The sequence below is a fragment of the Oryx dammah genome, unplaced genomic scaffold (assembly GCF_014754425.2).
Source record: "Oryx dammah isolate SB20612 unplaced genomic scaffold, SCBI_Odam_1.1 HiC_scaffold_29, whole genome shotgun sequence".
Taxonomy (NCBI): domain Eukaryota; kingdom Metazoa; phylum Chordata; class Mammalia; order Artiodactyla; family Bovidae; genus Oryx; species Oryx dammah.
Window position 1 is genome coordinate 48,823,865 of NW_024070213.1, and position 25,755 is coordinate 48,849,619.

Genomic DNA, 25,755 nt, shown 5'->3' on the forward strand with positions numbered 1-25,755 from the left:
ACCCCTACCTCTGCTGGCCTCCAACTTGACTTGGCTAACCATTCCCACTGCTAGTGGCCTCTGGGCCCCTTGGTAAGAAAAGATCCCCCAAGCTACCTCTGATGCAGTGCGCTGCAGCTCCTGTGGAATGTGGCCAGGTGTGAGATCATACCTATGAATGGCAGGGAAGTGGCCAGCTCCCGTTGCTGGAACAGAACTCAAACTTGTTCTCACTAAGTGAGACTAATACCATATTTATGGCCCCATTTCTTCCCTGCTGCTTGGTCCCCTAGTCCTGCCTCCCCGGGACCTCACATGGGACCCCATAAAAAAAAACTTCATCTGCTTGGAAGATGCTCTTCACACTGGGCTTTGGAGATTCTTTGGGATCTTCGGAGAAATTCTCTCACCTGCCATGTTTGCTGTCCACCCCAACTTTATCCATAACCTCAAGAATCAGCAGCTTCTGGGCTCAGCCAGCCTGGGTTCAAATCTTTGCTCTGTCTTTTATAGGCTGTGGGATTTTAGGCAGTATTTATGTTCTTGGTGACTTGGTGGCTTTGTACAGTTGGGGATTAGGATTGTAGTTAGGATTAAATGAGATACGGTCCATTGGCATCTAGTTAACACATTATAAATATTAGCTGTTGTTGTTATTAGGAATATTGCAACTGTTTTAAGAATGTTGGTTATGTTAAGGCTCAAGACAAAGTGTTAAGATCTTGCTCCTCAAAGTGTGGTCCCTGGGCTGACATCACTGGCTCATTACCTGGAAGCTTGCTAGAAATCCAGAATCCCAGGCTCCATCTTAGACCTTTGGATTCAAAATCTTCACTTTTGATGCGAAACCCAGGACCCCTTTGACAGATACTGTTCTAGAACCCTCTCTTCAGACTGATATGTGTCAATCAATGAACATCATGGGAGGAGGCTGTGGAGGGAGCAGGGTAGTGATTCTTTTGGTTAGAGGCTCAAATATGCAGTCTGCCTGGAATTTCCCCCGCTCTTCAAAGCAGGCCAGGAAGATGGCTGGCTGCCCTGCTCTTTGTAGGCAGGCAGGCTGGATATAAATTTTCAGCTATTCTTGCCTCAGTACAAGTATGGGGAAGGGGAGGATGTGTGTGGGAGGAATCGGCAGGGGGAAGTCTATATGATGATATATACACTGTGGGCTTGTCATGCCTTTAATGTGGCCCAGGACCCTGTATCACTCTATTGTCCTGTCAGGAGCTTGTCAGACCTTGTCACTGCCATTCAGTGACTACCTGAGTACTAGTCACTTTACTTACATTATTTCCCCTCTTTATAACAGCCCCAAGAGTTAGGACTTGCTGACTCCATTTTACAGATGAGGAAACTGAAACCTGTGAGGTTTGGGTTCACCTGAGGTCACCCAGTCAACAAAAGCCTGAACTTTCATCATACTGCTTTGCTCTGCATAGCCCTGCCTACATCCCTGAGCTCTTAACATTCACAAGAGCCACTGTGGAAAAGTGGGGTGGTTTTGGGTGATTATTCAAAAAAGAAAAAATGAACACCGCAGAGGAGAAGGCTGTTACATTAAACAAGGGATCAGAGTTGGGTGGGCTATCTGCCTGTTAAACAGGCAGGCACCACGGGGCAGAATTTGCAGGTCCACAGCCAGAAGGTTTAATCATTAAATGATAAGGTGGCCTTATTTAAAAGCAGACCATTTTATAAGACACACGATGCTGTCTAGACTTGGGAACACTTAGGAAAGGGGCTGGGCTGTGTGTTGGGCTTAAACACCTGGGTTCCCAGCTTCAGTGAAATCTCTCCAACTCCTGCAGGGACAAACTGAACTTTTTTTTTGGAGGGTTTATGATTTCAGACGTTTGGTAGTCTTTTCCTGCTGGGCCCTTGCCTTCTGTTTCTTTGTAGATATGGGTGTGTGTGTTAGTTGCTCAGTTGTGTCCGACTGTTTGCGACCCCATGGACTGTAGTCCATCAGGCTCCCCTCTCTGTCCATGGGATTCTCCAGGCAAGAATACTGGAGTGAGATGCCATTTCCTACTCTCAGGGATCTTCCCGACCTGGGGATCAAACCCGCATCTCCCACATTGCGGGCAGATTCTTCACTGTTTGAGCCACCTGGGAGATATGGGTGAGGGTTGAGGAAAACTGGAGAGGAGGTTTGCTCCATAACATCGTGTATCTGTGGGTCTCTTTGGTAGCCTTTGGCCATGAGGGTAATCGTGTAATTACTTGTGTGATTTTTGCTTATTGCCCTTGTCCTCTCATCCCCCACTCCCCAAGGGCTGGGGCAGAATCACTTTGCATCACGACATCTCAGCACTGTGCTTGGTCCCAGGTGGGCACTCAAAAGGATTAAGTCCACGAACAGTCAAAATCCAGAAAGGCTCAAGTGGATGCCATGAGTCAGACTTCTGTCTCTAAGTGGGAACATTCGATTCTCATGTTCACCTGGCAGCCACTGAAAGAAGAAGGGGGAAAATGGCCCTGAGGCTGTGTTTTGGATTCCAGTTGTTCCTCCTCCTGTCTGGTCTCAGACTCAGGGGCCATGATGCTCCCGTGAACCCAGCTGCTCTGAGTTTCTGGAAGTTTCCGCTGAAGGTACAATTTAAAGACCCAGGAGAGAAATTCTCATTCACTTAACACACTGTGAGAACAAAGGGGGGTCCCCATTCCCTAGACCTTCTCCTGCTGCCCCATGAGGAAGCAGGAGGAATTAAGTTTGTTCCCAGCATGGAGGGTAAGGAAGGAAGGCTCTATTTATGGGGCGTTCTCTCCGCCTTAAACGTACGTTGAGCACTTATCCTGGGCCAGGTATGTTCTGAGCCATTTATTTAATCTTCATAAGGACCTGTGAGACAGGTGCTGTATTTTCCTGCCTGACAGATGAAGAAACAAGCGCACAGAGAGGTTTTGCCACCTGCTCCAGGTCACACAGCTGGCGCGTGGTTTCAGCCCGGACTCAAAGCCATGTTCATAGCCCATCCTGCCCTACTGCTTTGCCGTGTGCTGCCCTCCGTTTATACCCTTCCACTCCACAAAGGAGGCACTACGTATTTATGAGCTCATTCTCCTCTTTCAACAACTCTTCAAAAACATGACAACCGTTCTGAGCTCTCTGGGTTTCCTCTGGAAACATCTTGGTAGCTGGATTTGGCTTCCGGCTGAATATGCAGCTGGCTAATTTCAGATTGTGCGGGAAGGGAGTGAGAGGGTAGGGGAGGAGTGGCCTAAGCAGCTGGAGGGTCAGGGAAGGTCTCCCTAAGGGACCATGGAGCTGAAGCCTGAACGTTAAGGATGTAAAGAACCACGGTCTGATGTCTGTACCATATATTAAGTGCCTCTTGAATGCCTGCTATTATTCTTATCCTTATTGCTCTCATGGTTGGCCAGTAATTGGATCTGTGACCTTGGGTGAGTCATCACACCGCTCTTGGGAGTTGAATTGAATGTCTTCCCTCTGTCCTTGACAGTTGCATGGTTCTAAGTGATTTCTAGCATTTGTCTCCCACTATGCCTTTGACATAGGGGCAGAATGAGCCCTCTTTTACACTTTCAATAGAAGACTCATTGTCGGATAAGGGAAGCTTTTGTAGAGGGACAGCCACCACGGCTGTTAACATATATGGAGCCCTTTTAGTTTTCTCAGTGCTGGAGTGGGGTTTGCTTAGAATGTGGGCACTTTCCTTTCCACACTGGGCTGGAAGCATATGCCTGGCAGATATGCCGTGGGACCATTGGCCTCTCACTGGACTGTTGGGGAGATTGACAGGTGGGATTATTTTCTTACCCTTGAGAATGTCACTACCCTTGCCTGACCCTGAATGGTGAAAGAATTTATTTCTATTGTCATTTGACAATAGGGCCTCCTCAAGGCCAAGTTCAGCCTGCTCCATAATCACAGGGGTGGTTTCTCCCCTCAGCCCATCTTTAGTTCATAGAGGAATGCAGGAGTTGGTCCAAGAGCCACCCACATCCTCCCTGGCCTGCGTGTGTTCACTGTCGGCTTCCTTCAGAGCAGGCTCCCAGGATTGCAGGCCCCGCTCAGATAAAATAAAGCCTTCCAGTCATGTCTTTACATTTGACGTAGGCAAAGGCAGGCTTTTCTTTCTGTGTCCTGAATGGGGCTGAGGTGAGGGCCCGGGTGAGCTCGGGGGGCTGACACCCTGGTGAAAGGGGGCCTTGAAGCTGGAAGCTCATTCATCTCTGTGCAGCCTCTTTGTCTCCAGCCGTGTGGTCCACCCACAGTGTAGGGCAGATGCTGCCTGCCCCTGGGTTTACAGCAGGGCATCATGTATTTCTGCTCTGCTTTCCCCATTCCTCGATTGCCCACGTGGGTAGGATGCAAAGAAATCCTAAGCCATCAACCTAACGTTCCTATCTTGGTGGTGACGTTTGACTGGAATGGTCCCTCCTTTTGTGCTTCAGTGCAACTGTCCCTTCCCTGGTCTGGCTTCTCAGCCATCCAGTAGCATCAGCCCCTCCCCGTTGTCCACTCTCCTTCACTCCTTCTCCCTTTTCTTCCCTCTCCCTGCCTGCCCATGCTCAGTGTTTTTACAGGCCTACCATGCACCCGGCCTGTTGCTAAGCTCTGGAGCTAAAGCAGTGAATAAGATCCCCACTAGTGTAGTAATGACACCAATATGGATTTAACAACAACTGGGGAAAGTTCTGCAAAAGAGAAATCTGGGGACCTGCTGGTTGATTTAACCAACACATAGCAAAATCAAGAATAATGAGAGTTTCCTAGTTCTCTTGGACTGGTTGTATTTTATGGAAACATCTCCAAGTCTAGGGCTGCATGTGTATCTGCTGCAAGTCGGAAGTTGCAAATGTTCACAGAGATGAGTGCATTCCTGAGGAGACCGCCCCTGCTTGACTCTGAGATAGGCGAGGTGTGACCCTGGGTGCCTGCTAACAAGGACTTTTTCTCCAGAGTGCTTTGTGCCTTTGCAATCCGAGGGGTGGTTTTACTTCCTTTCCTCCAAGAAAGAGTGCTAAGTTGAGGGTTGAGGTCACAAGAGGACCAGTTTGGAGGGAACCAAGCAGGCTTTCAGAGCTGGCAGCAAAACCCTTGGCGAGCTTTCCTTCTTACCTAACCTGCCCTCCCCACCCCAAACAAAGTAGTTTTTGCCCCGCTTAGAGCCAGGGCAGATGAAATTATCAACCAACTTGTTTATGAGCAGAGAATCCATTGGCAAACATAGTTTTTCCCTATAAGATTCGCATTGTCATTTAATTAAAAAATTAAAAAATTTTTTTTTATTTCTGTGATTCTTTTGAGTAAGTGCTCTGTGTCATGGCCCTGGGAATTCTCTACAGTTTGGATTTGCAGACGACATTGGCATGGAGCTTTGGGATCAACCGGGGCCAGGCAGGGAGTCTAGCTTTGTTTTCTTGGATTTACTCTGATTTTTTTCTTTAGCAGAGCCTTTTGGTCATATCACGTGCTATCAAAGGTGCCTCAGTGAGAGGAAGGATGTAGAGAGGATTTGGCTTCTGAGCAATTGCATTAGCACAGCATAGGCTAAAGTCTTAAAATCCAAGCTTTAATCAGAACTGGCCTCCAGACAGGCCATGCAATAAAGCCTTTTCTGTCCATCATTGTGGCAGCTGCACGGTGGGGCCGGGTGATGCTAATTTCATCTCTTGGTGTTAGTCACCCACCTCCTGTACACCAAGCTCTCCTTTTTTCTTTTTCAAAAAGGATCAGGATTCCTAGAGTAAATGAATCTGGCCCTGTTGAAGGAGCCTTTTGCTTTGTGGGGGGAAAACACCGTCGGGAACCGAGGCTGTTAAAACCTGATGTTTTCTGTTGTCTGGAGAAGGGTGTTTTTGCTATAAATGAAAGACATGATAGGGGGTATTTCAAAGTTTTGTTTTGGTTATTGTCAGTTCTGCCAACAAGTAACATCTGTATTTATTTTCTAAACTCTCCCAATGGCTGATTTGCATCTGTTTAGGTCTCTGAGTAACATTTCATTTCCTGACTTTATAGGTGGCTATAAAATCCATTCGTAAGGACAAAATTAAGGATGAACAAGACATGGTTCACATCAGACGAGAGATTGAGATCATGTCATCCCTCAACCATCCTCATATCATCAGTATTTATGAAGGTCAGTGATTTTTTTTTCACCCCCGTATCAGTGACCATTTCTCATACCGTGGGGCCTGCCAAGATTTTTAGGTAATTGCCCTTCTGGGCAGGAGCCAAGTATTTTTCCTCATGATGCAAAAATAGCCGGGTGTTATCTCTTATTTGGTTACCTTGAATGCAACCAGACACATGTAGCACAGTGTACTTTGGTCATAAAATAGCTCTGGCTGGTGCCTTCTTCCATCTTCCCAGTTTCTTGGCAGTTGCTAAGCAACCCACCTTATTGAAAGCCAGTATGTGAGACACCCATGGTTTCTGGAAAAATGGCAGTTTTCTGGGTGGCCAAGTAACGGTGGATCTGTTGTAAATGTCATCCCCCAAAGCTGACGCTTCAGGGGTGGTGTCATTAGTTATTGAAAGTTAGCCTTTTTGAGTTAGGAATTTCCAACCGGTTCAAGAAATACCAAGAAAGAAGAGGGATCAGTTGGTGTGACAGATATTTTACAAATAGAACGTACGTTGTTGGTGTTTGGTGAAACATGGGAAGGGAAAAAGCTTATATATATGCTCATGCTTCACTTCTGTGCCCCTTCACAGGAAGAAATAAACTTCTCACATCAAAAAAAATAGCCTTTAAAAAATTATAAAAGCAACGTGTGTTTATTGCAAAAATGATTGAAATATAACTTAAAATTAACATAATTATTCGTTTAATAGCTCTGTATCCATATTTAAATTTTTATCTACTTCTCTATATATGTATGTGTTTTTTTATCCAAAATTAAATCATACTGTTTATACTGGGTTTTAGCTTTATTGTTTTTCATTTTTTATATCATACATCTATTCCTATGTGGATAAATATTCCCCTATAAGGACATTTTTGAAAGGGTTTATAGTATTCCATTTATGGACATACCATAATTTATTGGCTCTATCTCCTTTTGTCAAATATATAAATTGTTTCACATTTCTGGTTATAATAAACAGGGCTTTTAATGACTTCCCTTGCAGATCATTTTTTACATTCATTTCTGATTATTTTCTTATGAAATAGTCCTAGTCCTGGACTTACTGAGTCAAAACAGTTATACAGAATATTTTTAATATATGATTCAGAAAAATAAACCTATTTTTAGTTTCTAGTCTGTTCATCATAATTTATACAGTAAGGGCTAAGAGGAAACCAGATGGTAACCCTAAAGTTTTTCTGATATTTCAAATTTTCCTTCTTCTGGTTCCCTGTTGATTTTTGCTATTGTTCCCCACCATCCCACCACCCCCACCCTGGTATTTCTGTTTTTGCTCCTCATCTAGAAGTAAGTGCTGGTAATATCTTTTATCTTGATTTTTCTAAAGCTCATTTTTTGCGGCCCTTGGGGATAGGGTTTTAGGGGAAATTTATATTTATTCAGTCATTTATTCATTCCACAAACATCTCTTGCAGTGAGTCTCTGATTTCAGCCCCTGGACCAGTAGCAGCAGCATAAATTGGGTTTGTTAGAAATGTAAGAGTCCTAGGGCCTGCTGTAGATATGTAAATAACATATTCTGGGACCATGGAGACCTAAGCTTAGAAGTTTTCATGGAAACATATGGCATCCAGGCTGGGCCTTGAAGGGAGTTTTTTCTTGAGGAAGAGTTGTGAGCCTGTGTGTGTGCTCAGTCGTGTCCCACTCTTTGCGACCCCATGGACTGTAGCCCACCAGGCTCCTTTGTCCATGGCATTCTCCAGGCAAGAACTGGAGTGGGTTCCCGTTTCCTACTCCAGGGGATCTTCCTGACCCAGGGATCAAATCCACATCTCTTGTGTCTCCTGCATTAGCAGGCAGATTCTTTATCACTGTGCCACCAGGGAAGCCTGAGGAAGAGTTGACAAAAGGAGAATTCCAGGCTGAAAGAAACAAATCTGAATACGTCTGGTAATTGAGTGGAATTTCCAGAAGTGAGAAGTGAGTCGAGATACAAAATGCAGGATGAAAGTGAATTTTATTAAATGTGGAGTGTTTTTGCCCAGTGTGGCCCAGTTGCCATGGAAACATGGAAACCTGAAGGCCACCGTGCATGGCATGGACCAGTGTGGGTCACGTGCTCTGTGTGCACTTCTGTGTTTGAGATTTCTTGGCCTAGAGCTTGAAGGCTTCTTTGCCGGGAAGGCAGAGAGAGTTTTAATTCAGCGTGAAATTTCCAGTTCTTTAGTTGGAAGACAGTTTGTGGTCACAGAAATCTGGCATCAAGAAGCCTGCTTCTTCATTAGCATCATGCCCTCTTGGTCCTGGGAATTCTTCAGGCTGAATGGGAAACAGGAGTCTATCTACTTCCTAAAGGAAGGCCAGAGATGAACCTCAATGGAATAATATACTATTATCAAGGTCAAAATGGCCTTAGTTCAGCCCTTGCTGGTGGCTTCCAGAAGAGAAGCCTTTGCTTGTAACTTTAAAAATGGTATCTGCATGAATTAAAGTTCTCTGGGTGACTAGAAATAATTTCTACCAAGGCCTCAGGCAAGAGCTTGGGCTTCAATTTCTAAAACCCTTTGAACTGGTCTAGGGAGTCAAGGAAGAGCTTGAGTTACACTAGACATGAGACTTTGGGCAGGATGGTTGGCTTTGCAGTGCCTCAGTGACTGTACCTATAAAATGGGGATAGCCATTCTACTCCTCTCCTAGGGTTTGGCAGCAGGATTAAATGAGATGATACATATACAGGTAGGTTCCAAAAGGTCATTGATGTGAAGTCTATGTCAGCTTCATCCCAAGTGGTTCTTAATTTGTGGTCTGTTGACAAGGGTGTTTCAGGAGTGAGCAGCAGGGGTCTGTAAATCCTCTGGAATAGTATATAAATATATCGTCTAAAACAGAAGTCACTAGTCATAGATGGATATTTAAATTAAAATTAATTGGAATGAATAAAAAATACTGTTGCTCTGTCACATTAGCCACATTTCAAGTGGCTCAGCAGCCACTAGTGGTTCATGGCTGCCGTACTGGACAGCATAGATATAGAGCATTTTCATTATTGCAGGATGGGACCATGTTGGTATATAATGTTTTATGTGTTAAGCTCATGAGTTATTTTTCTCTAGGTAGGGGGTGAATGCATAGCTTTCATCAGACTCTCAGAAGGATGAACTGTACAGTCCATGGAATTCTCCAGGCCAGAATACTGGAGTGGGTCGCCGTTCCTTTCTCCAGATCTTCCCAACCCAGGCATTGAACCCAGGTCTCCCACATTGCAGGCGGATTCTATACTGTCTGAGCCACCAGGGAAGCCCTTCCTGACCTCAAATAGATTAAAAAGAACTATATTGCCTTTAAGTGTTTTGTGACCGGCTGTGTACCTTACAAATAAAAGGTATTGTTTTAATCCAGAGAACTCCCAGGAATTTAAATATGCCTTTTTTTTTTCTTTTAATTTCTTGGAGATCTCCAGTTTCTGTTCTGTTCTCTTTCCTTTCTCCCACGCAAGTTCTTTTTCTCCCACATCCACTAAATAACTGTGGAGGAGGTCAGCTCTCCTCCCTTCCCAAGGGGTTAGGAACAGGTGATCCCCAAAGTGTGATTCCAGCTGTGACCCTCCACCTGTGACCCCAGAGTCTCCAGGTCGTGACTTTATCTGTCTCCTGTCCAGGACCTGCGAACGCAGCGCCCAGAGTGAGGTTAGACATCCTGATGTTATCTGTAGAATTCTGCCTTGTGCACAGAGCTCTCCTATATCTACTCTCGTTTGATCCCTGCAGCCTACCCAGGAGGTAATCAGCCCAGGTGTTCCCATTTTGTGGTTGTAGAACCTGAGGCAGGTTCATGACTTGCTGGGTGTGTTGGCTTGCCAGGGCTGCTACCACAGACTGGGTGGCTTAAACAATAGAAATTTATCTTGGATTTGGAGGCTGAAAGTCCAAGACCAGGGTGTGGGTAGAGTTGGTTTCCTCTAAGGCCTGTCTCCTTGGCTTGTAGATGGCTGTCTTCTCTGTGTATCTTCACATCTGTATGTATCTGTATCCAAATTTCTCCTTCTTAGAAGGTCACTAGTCATTTTGGCAACCCCACTGATTGTAGCCTGCCAGGCTTCTCTGTCCATGGGATTTCCCAGGCAAGAATACTGGAGTGGGGTGCCATGGACTCCTCCAGGGGACCTTCCCCCAGGGATTGAACTCATATCTCCTGCATTGGCAGACTGATTCTTTACCACTGAGTCACCAAGGAAGCCCATTTTGGATCAGGGTCCGCCGTAATGACCTCATTTTCACTTAATCACTTCTTTAAAGACTCCAAATAGGGTTGTATTCTGAAGAACTAGGTGTTTAGGACTTTGACATATGAACTTTTTTGGGGGGGGATATTCAGCTTATACCTGGAAGAGGGCATTGCAACCCACTCTAGTATTCTTTCCTGGAGACTCCCCATGGACAGAAGAGCTTGGTGGGCTATAGTCCATGGGGTTGCAAAGAGTTGGACACGACTGAATAGGTAAGCACAGCACATTCAGCTTGTAATATTGAGTGTGCTGAGTAGCTGATGGCCCTAGCACAAAGTTCTTCTTACTGTATCTGTTTTTTTCCTCTGCCAGTCCTCAGCCCTGGACCCATGGCCTCATGTCATATTTTGCTGGTTCTGCAGCCCACCACTGTGCTCCAGGCATCCCCCTCAGCCTGGCCTTTTCCCCCTCTTTTGAACTTTGGATCATGGCAGGGGCAATGTGGTGACAGCAGTGGTGATGAAACCCGAGTTTATCAGTTAATACACTGGTATCTCTGCAGCTCACAGAGTGAAAGGGGAACCTTCTTCTTGACAGCTGATTGTTTGATGAGCCAATCAGAAGCCTTAACTTGGTGCTGAGATGCATTAATTTTGGGGGTGCCCAAGCATCTAAGTGGCTGTTGGGACATTAGCCAAGTGAACTTTACAATTTCTTCTTAAACAAAGACCTTTGTGATTAAAAAAAAACACACACACACAAACATACACACCAAACATACTCTAGCAACAGCAGCAGTAGCAGAAACAATAATAGCAGTCATGACAAAATTCTGTCTTAAATATGTCTTAAATATGTGAGAGCATTCAAACTCAGCATGGTATGTACCTTAGAAAATAATTCTGCATATATCTCAAGAAGAAGCTTGAGTCCCCAATCTGGTGAACTCACTGGTCAAGTGTTTTCTGAGCTTTAGTTCATGGAAATGTAAATTATTTGTATACTATTCACAGTACTTGCAGCCTGGCAAGCTGTAGTCCATGGGGTCGCAAAGAGTCAGACATGACTTAGCGACTAAACCACCACCACACAATATCTGCAGGCTCATAAAATCTGCAGCTTCACTGAATCAGTGCTGCTGGTCACCAATTCCCCAAAATAATTCCTTTCAAATGTTTCTTTCTTAAACCAGACCCCAGGGTTACTCTTGTGTTGACTTGTAGGTGAACGTGATTGACCCTCAAATTTGTCAACTCTGTGTAAACACAAACCATCACTGGCTCCTAATGCTAAGTAAATAAAAGGGGATAGACATCTACCTTCTAGCGTGTGATGCTAAGGGTAACCTAATCAAGAGAGAAAAGGAAGAAAGAAATTACTAGTCCCATCTCAAGATGGACCCCTGTTTTCAGTCAAAGGGATTCCATTCTCTCAGCAGGGAGGTAATTGACAATAAGGAAAGAACAGCTGAGAAGGAAGTGCCCGCCTGAGCATTCAACTTGGTTGCCTAGGATGGAAGAGATAAAAACGGTTTTTGCCTGGGGTTCTGATTTCAGGACCCAAGTTCAAACATCAAAGGCACGTTGTCTCACCCCCATTTCCCCTTTGAAAGCCCCAGAGATTCAAATCTGCAAAACCATGAAGCAGTGTCTTGCTGCATAACACTTCAGGGAAACAGCACTCCATCTGGTAACAGTCATGCACGTAAAAGCAAAAAGGTGGGGAGTGGGGGAGATTGGGCTGCTGCTTTCACTTTGATGCCCTTGGGTTTTTTTGTTCCTGGAAATCTCTCTTCTTGGCCCTGAAAGATTACATCTCTCTCTTGGCCCTTTGCGTTGTGATATTCCGGAACTGGCTAACCCTTTCATCACATCCCTTGTCTTAGGTAAGAGGGAGCCTGGCTTTCTGGGACAAAGTAGGATGGCTGTTTGGCATTTGTCAGCTGTGATCGCTTGCCTTTGGGAGAGTCTCTCAAACTTCAGAAACAAAATCGCAAGCAAATGTGTCTCTTTTGATAATCATGCGAGTTTCATGGCCTGGCTCCATCTGCCTTAAACCTGCTGCCCAAGAAAAGATGTGAAAGAGACTGTATTCTACTCAATTCTCAGAACTCCTACCATAGAGATGTCTTGTATGAGTTTACATCAGTTAAAAGCTCCTTTCAGCTTCTTAGAAACATAATATGCTTTTTCAAGCAAAGTGTGCCTTCTGAGATTCCATTAGATCTTTTTGGAAGGGGATATGGGCTTCTCCCATGGCTCAGCGGGTAAAAAGTTTGCTTGTCTCTTAGTGAAGAATCACTGCTTTAAAAATCCAGCTCCAGTGAAGGATGTTCCTGCCTTCTCCTCCCTCACAGCTTGTGGCCAGAGACAGAAGGCCAGTAAAATGTGTTTCCACGAACCCAGCAGAGGTCCTGGAGTCAGAAACTGTTGCTGCCCTGGAAAAGAACCCTTTGAGGGTGGCAGGATCCTAATAAACTGCCGAATAATACATCTGAGCATGGTTCTCTGACAGAGACTGAGAACCAGTAGCATCAGTCTCTCCTGGGCCCCGCCCTAGACCTACGGAATTAGAACCCTGCAGGTGGGCCTGGATGTGCTGTGTAATAGCCAGTCCCCTAGGTGACTCTAAAGCACTCTCAAGTTTGAGAAGCACCATGTTAGAATAACCATTGCTCAGTAGGTTAGATTAGAAACTAAAGCAGGGCTGCACTGTGAGCATCAGTGGTTTGGAAACACCTGTAGTAGAAGCAATTAACACTTTTCTCCTCTGGCAGAAAAACCTTAATCTAGGGTTTTCAGGCGGAGAAGGCAATGGCACCCCACTCTAGTACTCTTGCCTGGAAAATCCTATGGACAGAGGAGCCTGGTAGGTTGCAGTCTGTGGGGTCACTAAGAGTATGACCTAAGATACGACTGAGCAACTTCACTTTCCCTTTTCACTTTCATGCATTGGAGAAGGAAATGGCAACCCACTCCAGTGTTCTTGACTGGAGAATCCCAGGGACGGGGGAGCCTTGGTGGGCTGTCGTCTATGGGGTCACACAGAGTCGGACACGACTGAAGCGACTTAGCAGCAGCAGCAGCAGCAGCAGCAGCAGCAGCAGCAGGGTTTTCAGGCAGTAAGCAGATCTGGACTTTGGCCCTTTTGAAGGCAGGGGACAGCTGAATTGATCTAACAAGATCTGTGGGTCACTAATAGTACCCCATGTTCTTCATTTCCATAGTCATTCATTCATTCATTCATTTTACAAAAATATATTAAGCACCTATGTTCCAGGTACTGGTCTAGTAGTGTGAGTATGTATTTCTTGTCCAAATGGGCTTAGATTTGAATGAATCAATTACCTTGCAATTACTACTGTGTGATTTGGGGATAGTGACTTAACCTTTTCTGAGGCTTGGTTTCTTAGCTATAAAAGGAGGTCAATAGCTAGCTACTTTATAAGATTGTGAGGATTAAGCTAATGGGTAGGGACTTCCCTGGCAGTCTTGTTGTTAAGACCTCACCTTCCAACGCAGGGAATGCAGGTTCAGTCTCTGCTCGGGGTACTAAGATCGCACATGCCTTATGGCCAAAAAATCAAAACATTAAAAAAAAACCCAGAAGCAGTAAGGTAACAAATTCAATAAAGATTTTAAAAATGGTCCACATTTAACAAAAAATCTTGAAAAAAAGATAATGAATAAAATTGCTAAGCATGGTCTGAGGTCCATGCTCAATAAAGCCATACTAATTATTCTTGATGTGATGTTAGAGATCTGAGAGGTCATTGCTGGCTGGAGTAGAGACTTCTGTTGGGTGGTGGTGGAGTTGAGGCCAGATTGCCCGTCAGTGATTCTGAGCTCTGGATGCACATTAGAATCTCACGGGGTGTCTGTAAGAAAGAATGCTGATGCCACCCCTAGAGATTTCAGTTTAATTCGCCAGGCTGAGAAAGATTGGCTTGATCCTCCAACTAGGGGGAAACGGTTGTCTTGGTCCGATCATTTGTCATCAGTGGATTCCAGAGCCGAACATGCGTCTGGCAGTCGTCACCACTGAGCCGTGGGCGATACCTCTGGGCCTGGGTTTCCTTCCTCAGCCATTTGGTTGCTGCCCTCATCAGGGACTCAGAGCCCCATGAAACAGCTTGTTGAACTTGGCAAAGTGGTGTGTTATGCTTGTGTTTACTCTTCTGAACCCATGGCGAATTGCTGAGTATTTTAACACACTCCCTCTGCTGCCAGAGTCACAAGTTCCACATGAAGTCTCTCTCATCAGACTGGATCCAAATGGAGGACCCACCCCCCATCAATCGCACAGCCTCCAGAGAGTTTTCTTCACTTAGAATCAGATGAACAAGCCCTTGGGCTATGAATCTGTCCAGTCACGTTTTTAATGAGTTTCCTATGAAGTTAGCTGTTTGACCTTCAAGTGTATTATTTTCATTGTTTTCATTTGATTACACCCAAGTCATTTTTCTAGAGGCAGGAGATTAGACATAAAACAACCAAACACGAATGCTACTCCCTGGCTGTCCAGCCTCGCCCTCTTGGGTTTCCTGGAATTCAATATTTTCTAGTGCCTCAAATAATACCACTTGTACTTGAAGCTAATTTTTAAAGAAAAAAAAAAAAAAAGAAGGAACTGTATTGCCATGTAACATAAGGTCTTTTGAAATGAACTGGGATGTCTCTGTAAATTTGCCAAGGCTGCAACTATTAGGAAGGCTCATGGAGTGTAGGAGACTTGTCTTTACAATGACCATACCCTCCAGGGGCATTTGGATCCTGAAAGGGGGATTGGACTTGAGGAACTGTAATTTATAACTTTCAGAGTCTACAATTTCTTTGATTTGGGAATTTGTGCTCTGCCCACTCCAATAATTCTGTAGAGTGGGTTCATCTGGTAGGTGTGACTCCAAGACCGACGTTGGTGCTTTGGGACACCACTGGGAACTGAAGAATGGACCCTAGTTAAGAGAGCCAGGCTTGCTGAGTCCTTTGATACCTTTGAGTGTTAGTTCACCATCTCCTCTATTCTCGAACCCCTCTCATCCAAGGGCACAAAAGCAATCTCAGGAGTGGATTCTGCCAGCACAGATTCATAATAATCCTGGACCCAGGCATGTCTTCATTTGTTCTTCATTTTTAAACTAAGACCCGCTGCCTAATAATAACAGCTCATGCTTACATGTCTGCTTACTGTTGTGTGCTGGGATAATCCTTACGATGAGGTTACAAGCTTCCATTTAACAGATGAAGAATCTGAGGGAACAGAAAGGTTAAGTAACTTGCCAAGGTCACTCAGCTGGGTAAATGGCAGACCTGGATTTGAACCCAGGTGGCCTGGCTCTGGGAGTCAGGCTCTTAAACTCTGCATTCTATTGTCTAATGAAGCAGACTAGGATTTATGGTTGAAAAGAAAGTCATGAGGCACTCCTGGAGGGTCAAGCAGTGACTAGAACCAAAAGTGTGATAATCACAAATCTGACTTTTCCACCTTAAGTGATAAGAGTGGGATGAACTTGAAAACTATCACAACACTGTTAATTGGCTATCAGTTCAGTTCAGTCCCTCAGTCGTGTCCAACTCTTTGTGACCCCATGGACTGCAGCATGCCAGGCTTCCCTGTCCATCACCAACTCCTGGAGTTTACTCAAACTCATGTCCATTGAGTTGGTGATACCATCCAACCATCTCATCCTATGTTGTCCTCTTCTCCTCCTGCCTTCAATCTTTCCCAGCATCAGGATCTTTTCAAATGAGTCAGTTCTTCACATCAGGTGGCCAAAGTATTGGAGTTTCAGCTTCACCATCAGTCCTTCCAATGAATATTCAGGACTGATTTCCTTTAGGATAGACTGGTTGGATCTCCTTGCAGTCCAAGGGCTATACTCCAATACAAAATTGTTGTTAGTCGCTCAGTTGTGTGTCTTTTCCAGTGAGTTGGCTCTTCGCATCAGGTGGTCAAAGTATTGAACCTTGAGCTTCAGCATCAGTCCTGACAATGAATATTCAGGGTTGATTTCCTTTAGGATTGACTGGCTATCTTAACTGGAGTCCATTCTTCAGTTTCCAGTGGAGTTCCCAAGCAATCTCGGAGCCACACGTACCAGATGAACCCACTGTCAGGAATTATAGGAGGGGACAGAGAACATATTCCAAAATCAAAGAAATCTCAGACTCAGCAAGTTAGATCCTGAAGGGATCCAATACAAGATAGAAAGTTAAAAAAAAAAAAAAGGTGGAATGAAACCGTATAGAGAAGTCCTACAGTGATTTTCAGGGGAGGGAGATGAAGGCTGTTTTCACAGAGAAGCATGCTTTTTCCTAGAAGTTCATTGGAGGAGGGTGGAGTCCAATAGTTGGTCCAACATGGCTCCCTGACTGGCGTCCTTTTCCCACACAACCCCTCTTTGCTGGCTATTTTCCTGCCATCCCAGTATTTGCTGTTGGTCCCTTCAGATAACACTGATAAATAGTTCTTGGCCAGGCTTTTGCATCCACTCTTCCTTAGGTAGTTTATACACTTTCTTTCATTTCGTCTGCCTTCTGTGGAGTCCACTGCTGGCTGTGGGTGGCCTGATTGGCTCTGGTTCTCCTTGGGCATGCCAACCAACATCCAGAGTTTTGGTTTAAGAAAAGACAATGAGTGAATTAAAGAGCCTTTCATTGTCCAGACCAGGAAACACGTTGAGCCAACTCTGACCAACTCACGGACAATGGAGAGCTGCCAGTTTAGGTTATTTTTCTCACTCTCATAGCCTTAGGCTTTCTGATGTAAGGGATTAGAGGACCGTTTTATGAATCCATCAGCCCATGAGGTGTTTGAAATTTAGTTCTGGGGAGGGAATCTTGAAGAATGAATCTTGTATTGACTAAATGACCTAATTAGGCTGCAGACAATTCTTGCAAAGGAAAGATCACTCTATTTCTGAAATGAAAAAGAAAGAGGCTTTCTGCGAGGGTCCTTCCGAACTTTAATAAAAGAGCATCCCTGAGGAGTGGAATGGTCTGAGGTTTTAGGAAAGTAATAAAAACGCTGGCAATGTGAAGAGGTCCCACCACGGAGGGAAGGGCAGCATCCTGGAACTGATTTAGAAAATGGAGCTAATGGAAGGCAAAGGCGTGAAAAGAATTCTGACTGATCCATTTTAGGCCCTTGGCTTTTTGCTGAAAACTAACAAATGAGCCTTCCTTTTTTTTTTTTTTTTAAATTTATTTATTTGGCTGCTTTGAGTCTTAGCTGTGGCATGTGGGCTTATGCCCTGAGGCAGGTGGGATCTTAGTTCCCTGACCGGGAATCGAACACAGACCCCCTGCATTGCAAGGCAGATTTTTAACCACTGGACCACCATGGAAATCCTGCCTGCCTCTCTTGAGGTTACATGTAAAGCAGAATGATAGCTTCTAGTTTTTATAACCTGCTTCTCTTGGACCATTAAGTGATTCCCACCCTCTCCCTTCCCAAGCCCATTTTCTTCCTAAATGGCCTCTTTTTGGCTCTAAAGCAGCCAGTGGATGGTTGAAATCCCACGATCTCCTCACTCATCAGCATTTCTCCCAGGCCAGGGCATTGTTTTTATCATATGCATTTTCTCAAGTTCTACGAGTTGTGTTATTAACCCTGAGGGCAGCAGGAGGGAATGGTTAGGAGTCGGGTAATTAGGGAGATTGTGAAAGCCAGGCAATCAGAAGGCAGAACTGGACTGTCAAACTCAACATCTGATGAAATTCAGAATTAATTGGGAGAAGTAGCTGTTACCATAGTAACCAATTCCCACTCTCCCTTGAAACGGAAAATAAACAGAAAACAGGACAAATACTTCAAGTGAGTGTCTGGAAAGAAGGCCCTTCTGTGGAACAGTAGGAGAAAAAGGAGAGAGTCTGGATATTTTAGGATTTGCTGAGACAATGGTAAAACCAGTTCGTGCAAACACAGTGCAAGGCGTTTTTGATGGTTCAGTTCCATCCTTGTTTTCTCTAGGAATCTCTGCAGGCCCTTTCAGACTGCCTTTCCCATTTCTATCTTCCTCTCTGATCATCTAGGTACTTAAAATCTGTATCTCACAGGTTAGCCCTTGACTTGTAAGTACTGGAAGGGAAAGGCAATCCACTCCAATATTCTTGCCTGGAGAGTCCTATGGATGGAGGAGCTTGTTGGGCTACAGTCCATAGGGTTGCAAAGAGTCGGACACGACTGAAGCAACTTAGCATGCATGCATGCATGCAGTTTTATTCAACTAGATAGCAACTCCTCCAAAAAACAGTGTCTTATGCTATGTTTGCATCCCCTTTATCATGTAGTGAGATGCTCAGATAAATGCTTCAGATAAGCTGATAAACAAGCATTTTCAGAAAAGGAAGTGATGTTGGTTAATGAGGGAGAGTCTTTATTGAGTATTAGGCAAGAAGGGTAAACCTATGATGGAGGAAGGTGGTGGGGAGTCATGACGAGAACATACGCTTTTGAGTCACACACATTTGGGATCAAATCCTGACTGGTTATCTTCCTGACAGAAATGCATACAGAGCAGCATCAAAAGACATACACAAGAGTGTTCATAGTGACTTGGTTCATAGTGACTCTCACCTGGAAATAACCCAAATGTCTCTCACCAGCAGAATGGATATGTTCACAAATTGGAGTACTCCACCGCAGCTAGGATGGACAGTCTTTGACTCCATAGAACAGCATGGATTAATCTTACAAATATAATGTTGAACGAATGAAGCCATTCACAAAAGAATATACTACATGCTGCGATTCCACTTTTAGAAAACTCAAAATCCCGAACTAATCTGTGATAGCGGCCTATATACATACCCCTGGGGAGATGGTTAGTGACCGAAGAAGACATGGGGAGTGCTTGCAGCGTGCTGGCCACATTGTTTCTTGATCTGAGTGCTGGTCCCCTATTTATGAAGTAGGGATAATGTTAATCTCATAGGATTGTTAGGATTGGATGTGACAATCCATGGCGTGTAGTAATTGCTCAATAAATGTTCACTGCAGTGATTATGATGAACTTCCCTGATGGCTCAGACCATAAAGAATCTGCTTGTGATACTGGAGACCTGGGTTCAATCCCTGGGTCTGGAAGATGCCCTAGAGAAGGGAACAGCAACCCACTCCAGTATTCTTGCCTGGAGAATTCCATGGAAAGAGGAGCCTGGTGGGCTGCCATCCATGGGGTTGCAAAGAGTCAGACATGACTGTGCGACTAACAGTGCACAGTGATTATGGATCAGCCTTCTTGGGGAGGAGGGATCACTGTCTGGAGAAGTTCTTGGGGGGATGTGATGAAATCCTGCACTGTTTCGTGGGTCCAGGATCCTAGATGCCACCCTGTCCCTTGTTCCATCTGTTTCTTTTTCTTGGCAGTGCTCAGTCACATGCCTGCTGAGCTCCTTGTGGGCACTCAAGGGCTCTGTGTTCTGTTCATAGTCTGCTCCTTCTTTCTCTTGTCTTAGACTCTAGCACTGTCCACTCTAGTGATCCTGCTTAACACGCTTCTGGTCCCCCCTCACTCACGCTGCTCCTTCTGACGGCTGGTGTCTCCTCCCCTTCTTACCCTGGTAAAGACTTCTTCCACTGTCCCCCGTGGGTGCTTTGGAAAGCTCTGTTGCTCTCTTAAAAACCTGGGTCTGCACCACATGGGCTCAGGCCCCACACTGCAGGCTGACTCAAGCTGAGCTCAGTTTCTATTCAGGGGTTTAATTTTCCTGGTAGGCCTGGCTTGTCAAGGGCCATAGTTTTCCTTACCATTCTGGAGCCACCAGGCTTCTGGGTAAAACTGTCTGGCCAAGAGACACAGGCTTTCATTTTTCAGAAAGGAAACCCTTCCCAACTGGTGGAAAATAAGCTTTTGCTTAGTGACTAATAACATAAACACAGACGAGATTTCTGGGCTTATAAATAACCAGTTGTAAAAGTGCCCAAGGGAAGCGGCCCTTTTTCGCCCGAAGAATGGCTGGGAGTGTTCCTATCACCTGGCTGATAGAGACCTTACAGTGGGCAAGCCCGAGCCGTGGGCTGGGGGTGCGGAAACTGGTCATTCTTCAGCACGAATTCCCAAGGCCTTGCTCTTATATGGGATAAATCTTGGGCTACTCTGGAAAAATAATAGCTGATCTCTAAGGTTCTTCCTGCTTAAAAATCCTATGATTCTGGAGCAGCCACCGCATGTTTTAAAGAGTGATGCCAGTGGGGAGAGGAAAGTCTTAGGGTTTTGTTTTGCCAGAGCTGCCTAAGAAGCAGACAGAGTAATTACAAGAATAGCTCATGGTGACTGAGCAGTGGCTTGGGCACCGTGCTCAGGGGGCTAGGGCCCGTGAGCTCACTGAATCCCCCCTTACTGTGTGAGGAGGTTCCTGGCCTTATTTACTGATGAAGAGACTGAGGTTCAGAGAGGTTGATGCATGTGGATAGTAGGATAGGGGCTAAGAGCGTGGAGTGTGCAGTCATTCGAGGGCTCAGGCCTTGTATTTGCTCTGTGCCCATGGCAGTCACTAACCTCACTGTACCTGGGCTTTCTCATCTGTAGAACAGGGATAGTCATAGGACCAAAGCCATGTGATATAATTCATGCAATATTGGCACAGTGCCTGCACATAGTAGGCCTTCCATAAATGCTGCTATTATTAGGAAGGGCTCAGAAAGCTTCATATATAACACTTTATGGCCTCCTTGATGAATCACTGATGCTCCAAGTCTAGAAATGTTTGCAGTTACCTTATCCAGGGTTGCAGTTATGGCATTGACCCCGAGACTCCAGCTGCTTCCTGCTGGAGGACTGAAGAGTGGGGTTCCAGAGCCAGGCCTGGTCACATGGACAGTTCTCTTAACCCAGCTGTCCACCAGCCCTGCCGGCAACAGCGGGGCTCTTGCCTCATTCATTCAGCATTTCCCAAACTGGCTCCTAGTTAGTTCAGTAGGAATATTGAAATGGCCAAATCACCCTGCAAAACTCAGGGTTAAAGAAGCCAGGTTCCTCAGGGGTGATCAAGTATCAGCATTTTCCAAATATTTTACCGATGTTTGACTGTGGAACCCTTTATTCCTCTGGATGTCTTGCGGGACTAGTGCTCCATGAAACATGTATTTGAAACTGTTCCCCAGCCCCTCCAAACACAGTTAGCAAAGGAACAAGAGTGAAAGGATTGGGGGAGATTATTAGGAAAGGGATGCCTGGGAACGTGAGACAGGTGGACAGAACCAGGGTCTATTTTAGAGGTAGGAGCAGCAGGACTGACTGTTGGAAGCTGTTTAGTAAAATGTTTGGCACATTGAACTATGTCAAACAGAACTGTGTTTATACCTCCTTGATACCAAGTTAGCCAGTTGGAAAGGGACACGTCTGGTCACTGTCACAGGCCTTTTGTATGCATGCAGGCAGTGACCACACCTTCTGCTGGTCACTGAAAGGACCAGTGGCTTTGGCCTCCTTTAAGCACGTATCAGGCTTGTTGGAAGTGTGAGGCTCCGTGTTAATTTCCCTGTCAAAGTACTTTCCCTCTCTCCCCCTTAATTACCTCCCCCCAAACCTGCTCTGCCACCCCAACTTTTAAAATTAGAAAACCTGCTGACCTCTCCGCTGGCCTGTCACTCTGTCATATTTTGAGGCTGAGCCATGCATCTTGAGGCAGGTTTTCCAGTTTCCAGAGTTTATTGTTAATGAAAAGTGCACAACAGGCTGAAATCCCCAGCAGGAGCCAAGACTGCAGGGTGCAGCGAGGCCAGGAGACTTGGGAGCAGCCAGTTTTATCTGGCTGTTCTCTCCTCCTCCTCCCTGCCCTCCTGCTCCTCCCTTCTTTTTTATCAGAGAGGTTTGGCTGGACTTGAAGGAGCCAAAAAGGAGCTGGAGGGCCTGAGCTTCTACAGCCAGTGACAAGGTGTGGGAGGACAGGGGGCCCAGGCCGGGCACGTTCCGGTTCACTGAGTGTGTCTGCGTGTCTGGCTCAGTGCTAGGTCCTGGGGTCCAACAGTATTGATACCAACAAGAATAACTAACATTATTGAGTGAAAAGGCAGGCCTTGTTATAAGCATTTAAAATACCTGATATCAATAAATCCTCCCAACAATATAATATGTACGTACTTCTAGAAGTACGTACTGATAGATTCACATTTTACCCTTTACTAAAATGAGGCACAGAGAAGGCAAGCAACTCTGCCAGAGTCAGACAGCAAGTAAGAGGCAGATCCAGAAATCTACTTAGGAGTGTCTGGTTCCAAAACTAGTTTTTACCTCTCTAAGTCTAGGCTCACAGTCTAGACAGAGGAAATAAATATGTAAGTCAGCAAATATATCCACGAAGTTTGAAAGTACAGTAAGAGGTAGAAAGGAGGCAACCTGGATGCCATATTTGAGTTTATTGTTGCCTGGTGAGTTGGAGGGGCCCTGGTAGGTCAGACAGGTGGGAGTAAAGAAAGAGGGAAGAGCATGGAGGTGGGAAACAGCAGTGTGTGTTGTGTGTGTGTGTGATAGTGAGAAACAGTGAACAGGCTGGCATCATTGGGCATAAGGGGCCGGACAGGGAGTGGCAGAAGCTGATGAGTTGGAGGAAGGTAGGCAGGTGTCTACCTGGGAAGGAGGGTCTTGGGTATCCTTCAAACATTTTTATACTATATCCTTTGGGAGTGATGGATTTTAACACAGTGATTATTTTGTCCTTGCTCAAAAGACATCATATGTGAAAGCCCCAAGCTTTCTGCTTATAAAACAGCAGTGGAGTGCCTTTGGCTGAGGTGGAGCTGAGAACCTGGAGCCCGTCTTTCATGGCCTCCTCTGACCTGGCCCCATGGGCATCTGACTGCCTGGAACTCCTAGGTCAGTCTAGCAGAGTTTGAGCATCACTGATAGAGAATATCAGGGTTGAGCAGAGAGAAGCATTTAGTGCCATGCAGTGTTTTACTGTAACGGTCCAGAATGCATTTATGAAGTTTTGAGTCCCCTCATTTAATAAATATTGATTGAACCCCCTTGCCAAAAGGCCGTGAATGCTTGAGATACCTCAGTGAATAAAACAGCCCAGCCTACTTAACATTCTAATGGGACAGACAGAATAAATGCACAGATGTGTAACAGGGATAAGAAGGGCCCATAGGACCGTCGGACCTGGGGGCCACGTTTGGAAGTTTGGGTTTTGTTTTGAGTAAGATGGAGAGTCTGGAAGGTTTTGAGTAAAGAGGTGACAAGTTCAGCCACCCATTTGGGGATCAGGTAGCTGGTCCATAGCCAGTGATTAATAAATGGTCGTTGTGTTTGTTATTCCCCATCATCCCATCAGCAAGGGAGATGTAGAAGTGGGAGGGGCTTGTGAGAAACGAACCTGGTGAGGGGGGTGGGGTCCTCAGAAGAGAGGCACTTATCCTGCAGCATTAGCAAGGCGAGTCCAGTCACAGCAGCGATGATGTCATTGTCCACCTGGCTGGGCAACTTGCCCCTCTCCTCGTCACGTTGATGGCCTGACTGGTCTGCCCCCTGTGCAGCGACATCTCCATCGTCGCCTCTCTCTACTGTGCTGTCTGCAGTCCTAAGTGAGCTTGTTGGTTAAACAGGCTGCTTGTGTGTCGCTGTTCCCCCCGCAGTGTTCGAGAATAAAGATAAGATTGTGATCATCATGGAGTACGCCAGCAAAGGGGAGCTGTACGACTACATCAGCGAGCGGCGGCGCCTCAGCGAGCGGGAGACCAGACACTTCTTCCGGCAGATCGTCTCCGCCGTGCACTATTGTCACAAGGTATGGCCGCCCACCACCACTTCCGCCGCAGGTGGTTTCCATGGCACCACGCGATTCTATTCATGTTATGAAGGTGACATCTGTTCTTTGTAGTATCAGTTCAGTTCAGTCGCTCAGTCGTGTCCAACTCTTTGCAAGTCCATGGACTGCAGCACGCCAGGCCTCCCTGTCCATCACCAACTCCTGGAGTTTGCTCAAACTCGTGTCCCTCTAGTTGGTGATGCCATTGTAGTCATTGTACTATATACAGAGAATTTATAAACTAGAAAGAAGGAAATCACCATCACCTCGAATCCCACAATCCAGGAATCACCCACTATCGACATTCTTGTTTGTTTCTTTCCAATCTTCTTCCCTCTACTCCTCACATTTATTAAAAGCTTATTTAATAATTTTAGGTTTATAGGAGAGTTTCCATGATAGTACAGAGTCCCCATGCACCACACTCAGTTTACTCTGATGCTAACATCTTACAGGATTGTTGTACACTCATTAAAACTGAGACACCCACATTCATATACAGTGATTAACAAAACTTTCCAGATTTTACTTGGGTTTTACCAGTTTTCCTACCGATGACCTTTTTCCATTCCAGGATCCAATCCAGACACCACTTTGTATGCATTTTTACATTTATGTCTTGCTACTTTTTTCACTTAGGATTTTAATTTAAACAGTTTCCTATGTTACTAAATATTCTCTATCATTATTGTGATTATTGGATGTTTAGATGTTCTAAGTTCTGGTTATTATAAATAATGATTGACATCTTTCTACATTAACCTTTCTTCTGTCATTTGAATAATTGACTTAAGAGAAATTCCAGAACTGGAATTAGTAGACCATAGGTTCTGAACCTTTCTATGTCCTGGTTTCTTTCCCTTGCATAGGTTACATCCACATAGGTTATGTACAAGTGTGCGAGTGTGGGAAGTCACTTCAGTTGTGTCTGACCCTTTGTGACCCTATGGACCGTAGCCCGCCAGCCTCCTCTGTCCATGGGATTCTCCAGGCAAGAATACTGGAGTGGGCTGCCGTTCCTTCCTCCAGGGGATTGAACCCAAGTCCCTTAAGTCTCCTGCATTGGCAGGTGGGTTCTTTACCACTAGCGCCACCTGGGAAGCCAGGTTATGTACACACATGTACAGTTTATTGCAGCACAACTAATGGGGTGTACTTTTAATCCCCCCAGTTTAGCTACCCTTGTCCTCTGCAGAAGGGAGTGAAGTACACAGATAACTCCAAGCCGTACTTCACCCAATTATTATTTATCACTTTAGCCCTGATTTTCATCCCATTCATACTTTTCCACAGAACTGTCACACCTGGAACAGTCCCTCACTTTGAGGACTGTAGTGACTTGAATCCAGCATAGCCTCCAAACTAGAGTCAGTTTCTTCACTGAAGTGATTGCAACACAGGGCCTTCTGGTTTGTTCAATATTCCAGTTAATTGAGAGTAACTCTGGGATGACCATCTTCTAATTATCTACAATCTAAAATCCTTAACCCACGAACATTATTTGACTTCTTAGCTGACTCAAAAGGCACTTATGATTCAGATTGTACAGTGTTTTGTATCTTATCATCATGCATTATCATAAGGCATCATAGATCCTATTTTCATTATTTAAGAGTGTGAAACTTGGATTGTGTATGAATGGGGTTTCCATCTTATGAAAACTAGGAATGCAGCCGTGTAAACCAAACTACTGCCAATGCGTAAACAAAATCAGCCATCTTGTGATCTGTATCT

The 25,755-nt window shown here is 45.2% G+C and overlaps 1 protein-coding gene across 1 annotated transcript in view; it reads left to right on the forward strand.

Moving 5' to 3' along the window:
• NUAK1 (NUAK family kinase 1) overlaps nt 1–25,755 on the forward strand; it is a 72,432-nt gene that overhangs the window by 25,284 nt on the left and 21,393 nt on the right. Inside the window, exons 2-3 of the mRNA XM_040234812.1 lie at nt 5,972–6,092; nt 23,849–24,000. Of these exons, the coding sequence (XP_040090746.1) occupies nt 5,972–6,092; nt 23,849–24,000 (273 nt within the window). The remainder of the gene's footprint in view (nt 1–5,971; nt 6,093–23,848; nt 24,001–25,755) is intronic.